The 6,350-nt window shown below is 42.2% G+C and overlaps 1 protein-coding gene and 1 pseudogene across 1 annotated transcript; one reads left to right on the top strand and one right to left on the bottom strand.

Annotated features, from left to right (window-relative positions):
- Positions 1-1,828: 1,828 nt before the first annotated feature.
- LOC141843939 (3-oxo-Delta(4,5)-steroid 5-beta-reductase-like) lies at positions 1,829-3,378 on the top strand. Its single transcript, XM_074731955.1, has one exon. The coding sequence runs from the start codon at positions 1,975-1,977 to the stop codon at positions 3,205-3,207; it is 1,233 nt and encodes a 410-aa protein (XP_074588056.1). The 5' UTR covers positions 1,829-1,974; the 3' UTR covers positions 3,208-3,378.
- Positions 3,379-3,736: 358 nt separating this feature from the next.
- Positions 3,737-4,975, bottom strand: LOC141840131 (uncharacterized; annotated as a pseudogene).
- Positions 4,976-6,350: the final 1,375 nt, after the last annotated feature.

Raw genomic sequence — 6,350 nt, forward strand, 5'->3', positions numbered from 1 at the left:
AATTCATAAAAAAAATCAAGTCAAGTTTAACAATTATATTTTAAAAGTTTAGACAACTCTGTTTATATATATATATAGATTTTAAAAATTTAGTTCATTTTTTTAGTTCGGTTTAGTTTGACTGGGTTACTTTATCAAATAAGCATGAATATCATAAAATTTAGCTTGGCTCAACTTGTTTATCCTGATAATCATACATGGCAAAGTCGTGTGACCATATCATCCTACAAGGGGAGACTGTTTCGATTTCTTGATTTATCTCTTTATAGATGGCTATGAGGCTAGCCGTGTGGGGTGTCGAGGTCAATGTATGACCTTTTGTCGCAAATGAGTCACTGGTCTAGCGTCTAGTGTTGGTACATGGAGTTTCATGTCCTTTGGGGTAGATCTAATCACGATTCGAAATCTTTCCATTTCTGGTAGATCAATCCTTAATTTTAACCATTCAAGACGATTATGATTTATGATTCGGAATCGCTGGTTTACAATTTGCTACAATTCAAAATCTCCTCCTTCCATTATGATTGTATAATTGAAGTTAAAAGTGATTGAGATTTTGAAATTGAGAATAAAATAGAGAAGAAGGTAATTTGAAAATGATAAATTGAATTCTTTATTTATAAAGTTGGGTGAATACGATTATTAAATTGTAATTATTGATAAAAAATAATTAAATAATTTCAACCGTTAAAAAAATACAAATCCCTATTCTCCAAATAATCATACATCGGAGGTTCCAACTAAAACTAAAACAACTATGTAGTATTAGTTTTTGAAAAATCAATATTATAGTAGTGTTGATTTTTAAATAAAATCCGCACCATACATTATAGTATTGGTTAACCATCATAACCGCCCTAGTTGGTACCGGACCAGTTACGATTTAAGTCTGACAAATCAGTTCAATACGTAATCGGCCCGTTGACCCAATTATGAGTCCGGCCCAAGGTCCAGTTCGATCCAGCTCGATGTCAGGTTTACTTTGGGGTTTCTCTGAGGTGTCAAGGTGTATGTTGGTGCTCCAGCTTTTGGAGGTTAGCCACTGGAAAGTATGATCTCCTGTTGTAAATAATTTGGGGCAACAAAAAAACTCGATTTGGCAATTCTCTGTGTGCTATAAGTCTCTCGTTTTCGTGTTACAACTGAAATGAACATCAAGTATTTAGTTGAAGTTATCTCATTAAATGATACACTCGTTGGATTCTAAAATACGAAATAACTTTCTCCAAAAGGCTGCGAAGTGAAATAATTTGTCACCTTTTGAGTTTTATTTTAATATTCTAGCATTCTCTTAATCTACATTAATTTTATTTTATGAAATATTATCCTTCTTCTCTAGCATAGTTTGTTGCCCATGATGATTTTTCATACTTATTAAAAATTTAAAGAGAGAGAGAGAGATCGATGATCACAATAAGATTAATACCAAATAATATTAACAATAGATATGATTAACTCTGAATCCATTTAACAATATTAGTATTTGTCACTTCCATATTCAAATGCGCTGTGAGATATCTTATATATGGTCATAGAAAAAATATTAAAAATAAAAGAAAATGATAAAGTTTAGGATAACTACTACTCATTGCAATATTTTGTGGAAATGTATACGACGTGAAATACACTCATGAATAAAATAACCCCATTTTTAGGTGAAATATAACCTTCTTATTTACAAACTCCGTCCAACTGAACCTCTAAAAATAGCCTAATTCAGATGAACCTCTCGCCACGTTTTTTTTTTTCTCTTCTCATTTTTCATTTTCCCCTTCAATTATTATGTATCAGAGATCTCGTTTAGATCATTTCTTTTATCACTGCAAATATTACTTCTTCGCCCACACCGTCACCAGCCTGCTCCTCCGGGGATCTCTTTGTTTTGTCTGGAGAGCGAATTGAATTCAATTCCATCGCCGTCGCCACAAAAATCTCTCATCCAGGAATATTTGATTCGATCGCTGTCGCATCGCCATGAGCTGGTGGTGGGCAGGCGCCATTAGCGCCGGAAGGAAGCTGGCCGCGGGCGAGGACTCCGTCAGAGCCTCCAGATACCCGAGCGTCGCCCTCGTCGTCGGCGCCACCGGCATCGTCGGCTCCAGTCTCTACGACATTCTTCCCCTCTCCGACACCCCCGGCGGTCCCTGGAAGGTCTACGGCGTCTCCCGCCGCCCTCCGCGGCAATGCTTCCTCTCCCCCAACCTCGTCGACGCGGTCGCCGGCCTCCCTGTCGAGCACGTCGCCTGCGATATCGCTGATCCCGCCGACGCCCTCGCCAAGCTGTCGCGGCTCACCGACGTCACCCATGTCTTCTACGCTGCGTTCTCCCGCTGCTCCACTGCCGCCGAGACCTGCACCGTCAACGCCTCCATGCTACGCAACGTCCTCGCCGCCGTACTCCCCGCTGCGGTGAATCTCCAGCACGTCTGCCTCCAGACCGGCCGCGATCATTACCTCGGTCCCTTACGATCCACCGGCGCGGCCGAGGCGATGTCGGTGGAGCCCCATGACCCGCCCTTCCGCGAGGACATGCCGCGCCTTTTGGCTCGCAATTTCTACTACGACCTCGAGGACGTCCTGTTCGACGAATTGTCCAAGAGGGAGAGCGGCTCCGTTTCGTGGTCGATCCACCGCCCCACCACCGTCTTCGGCTTCTCCCCTTGCAGCAGCATGAACCTCATCGCCACGCTTTGCGTCTACGCCGCCATCTGCCACAAGGAAGGCGCGCCGCTCCGGTGGTTCGGCGGCCGGGCGGCGTGGGAAGGATTCAGCGACGCGTCGGACGCCGACCTCGTGGCCGAGCAGCAGATCTGGGCCGCCGTCGACCCCTACTCCAAGAACGAGGCATTCAACTGCAGCAATGGCGACGCGTTCAAGTGGAAGCACCTCTGGGAGGTGCTGGCGGAGCAGTTCGGTGTGCCGGTGGTGGGCTACCAGGGCGAGGGCGGGAATCGGCTCGAGCTGAAGGATTTGATGCAGGGGAAGGAGGCGGTGTGGGAGGAGATCGTGAGGGAGAACGAGCTGGTGCCGACCACGTTGGAGGAGGTGGCGAACTGGGCATACGCGGATGCGGTGCTGGGCGTGGAGTTGGAGCACCTCGACAACATGAACAAGAGCAAGGAGCACGGCTTCTTGGGCTTCAGGAACTCGGTAAATTCTTTCAACGCTTGGATTGATAAACTGAAGGCTTACAAGATTGTTCCATGATGCGTCGTCGTCTCCTCAATTTTCTACGCTGATTTTAAATTCTCAGAATTCCTTATCTCATGTGCTTGCTCATTATGGTTTTGGTCTGGTGTGGAAAGCTTGCTGCAAGAATAATATATTTATTAATTAGCCACAAAAAGTAATAATCCGAATTGAGAGTTCGATACAATTTCCAAATAAAAATTGTTGACAACCAATTTGTTAGCTGGCAATTGATTCTGCCATACTGTTTATTGTATGGAAGCATATTAATTTTTCAGTATTGATGAATGCAATTGCTAAGAAAGATATTGTTTTTGAGAAAAATTTCACTTTGCTTTGCAGAATTTACCAACTACTTTTTTTAGTTTGCCTCTATGACTCTGATCTCAGTTTGATTAGTTTGCTTAATTTATTTTGTTTGTGCAATATTTGATCTACTCAGTATGATCGTTAGAAAGAAAATGAGAAAAACTCAGAGAAAGTAGACAATAAAATGATCAATTTTATTATTTTATTTAGTTCTTCAGCCAATTTGACATACGCTATGCATTGCAATTGCAAGGGAATGGATTAGTCAGATAAAAAAATTATTCACCGAAGGATCCAGCGCAGAATTAAATATTTAAAACATGGTGAATAAAAAGATGCTCAGATCGACACCGTCCTAACACATTATTATTAAACAATGACGACCTCCTCTGCTCTATGAATTCAATAAAGAACGAGTAGTTAAACGTGGAGCTACAAGTAGCTGGAATATAATCATGGCGGTGCACCAGCGAATCGACGACCCACAAAACAAGAGCAGAGATGCTTCAGACCACAGCCAAGCCGAGCAGTAGAAGCCACGCCGCAGCTGAAATGAGGCCGCCTGCTTTGGATCTCACTGACACTGCACCACTCTGCGGTAATCACATTGCTAATGTTTAGTAAGAAGGCACTAGTGATATGCAACAACGTAACTAATGTTGTAATTAACGAGGCGATGTATATTTATATAACATCTTGGCCGGGAAACAGTCAAGAGGGAATCTTGTTTTCTGCACAGGACAAAAAGATATCAGTAACAAAGTTGTAATGGGAGGGTAATTCTAATCATGCGCCGTTGAGAAAGATCTTCTAAAATCTGCAGCGAGGAGTATGTACATTGAGCAGAGGAAACAGATGTGGGAGACTAAGGCTTACCGCTTGGTCAGCGGCGAAACTGGGCCCTGGCGCATCGACGCTTCCTACCGGAGACGCAGCAACAGGGGCCAGAGGGCTGTGTCTGTGTAAGGACGGCGCCGGGGCGGGGCGGGACTCTGGCTCTTCTTCTTCTTGGTCGGCTTATTCGGCTTCTTCTTGCTCTTGCTCGGCGCTGGCGACGGGACTTCCACGGGCTTGCTTGGAGTGGCTGCTGGTGCTAGAACCGGCGGTGGTAATGTCGGGGGAGGCGCGGGCGGGGAAGTCACAGGCACGGGGGCCGGAGGAGGCGTCATTGGAGCTACAGCGGGTGTCGTGGCTTTCGGAGGAGCGGCGTCGGGAGTTTTGGCTGGGGCGGCGACGGCCTTGGTGGGAGAAGCGGCAGGGGCAGAGGTGGGGGTGGGCTGGGCTGGGGCGACGGGTGGGGGAACAGAAGCGGGAGTTGCAGGGGCGAGGGTAGTGGGGGAGGCGGCTGGGGACTGGGCGGAGGCGTGGGAGGCAGCGACGAGGATGAAGGGGAGGAAGAGAAGGGCGGAGCGGCGAAGCATCGTGACTGAGTGAAGAGAAAGACGCGACGAGAAAGAGTGAGAGTGAGAGAGAGAGATGGCACGGGTCGAAGGGTTTAGGGAGTGAAGGGAAGAAGGGCGAATATATAAAGAGGAGAGGGAGAGAAGAGGCGCGTTGAGTGACACGGACCAAACGTTGTTAGTGTCGCTGTTTTGGGTTGGACGCGAGTCAAATTGAACAATTCATTTCCTTTAAGTTTGGGGGATGTTGGCAGTTATCTTGTTCCGGTTCTACGCTTGGATAGGTGCGTAGTTGGTGAACCTCAATTCTTGATCGCGCTAACTTATTCTAATGTTACAGTTTAATTATTTTTATTACAATTGATCAATTATCTCTCTAAAGACTGACTGCATATTTGATTTATTATTTATATTTTATCGAGATTCTATTAATGTCCATTTTAAGAAATCTATCTCGTAATAATTCAACTCGATTATACCCCAAAGGTTATATCTAGCCACAGGTAGAGTATTTCAATTTAATTATTATTAAAGGACAGTGAATTATATGCAAAAGTATTTATACAATTTGATTCCACAGCAAATAATATTTTAAGTTATGTCTACAAAGTTTCCCTTGTGCTTTTGGATTATTTATTTATTTATATTTGTAATATTTTATTTTTTTAGTGTCTAAATAATATATAACTATAGTTATTTCTTTTAGTGTCCAAAAAATATATGTTAAAACTCTAAATCTATCAACTTCTATGCCTCTTTTTTAAAGCTTAAAAGCTATAAGCAATTTGTAGTTTTATTTAATCCGATGTCTTTTAGAAATTGTATTATATTTATTACATTGTTAAATTTGTCTTAATTCTCTGTTAAATATCGATGTGGAAGAATCAATTAATAAATTTAAATTCCATGTTATTATATATATATATATATAAATAAGGAACGGATAATTTTAAAAATCTCTTCTGATTCTGTGTTTGCGTATTTCTTGTGATCCTTAATTTGTTCTCCTGTTTCTTCAAAGAAACAGAGTGATAATAATTCTAAAAATCATCACTTTTTGGGAACATGAATCATGATCTACTGTGGAATTATTCATCTTTTCTTCATCAAAACTAGCAAAAGCATATTTGCGTTCTAGTTTTTGTTCTCTGTTGATTCTCTGTTCCTCTCACCACTTGTCGATTCTTGCCACTTTCTGTAATGAATTGTTTTGAAAAAAAATCATCACTTCCTTGTTTCACTACGTTCGTTAATTTCTTAATTAGTTTTTACTGTAAAATTTATCCTTATGTTTTTTTTTCAGAAGAAACAGTATGAAAATTTTATTCACTGCATTTAGATTTTGTTCCAAAATTTGCAATAGAGACGAATCTTCTATTACTTATCAAATGATGCTCCAGATTCGTCCATGAATTCATTGAGATAGGGAAGATAATGTCAGTAATGGGCGTA

Source organism: Curcuma longa, chromosome 1 (genome assembly GCF_044706935.1).
Source record: "Curcuma longa cultivar G26 ecotype Majalengka, Jawa Barat chromosome 1, ITB_CL_G26_1.1, whole genome shotgun sequence".
NCBI lineage: Eukaryota > Viridiplantae > Streptophyta > Magnoliopsida > Zingiberales > Zingiberaceae > Curcuma > Curcuma longa.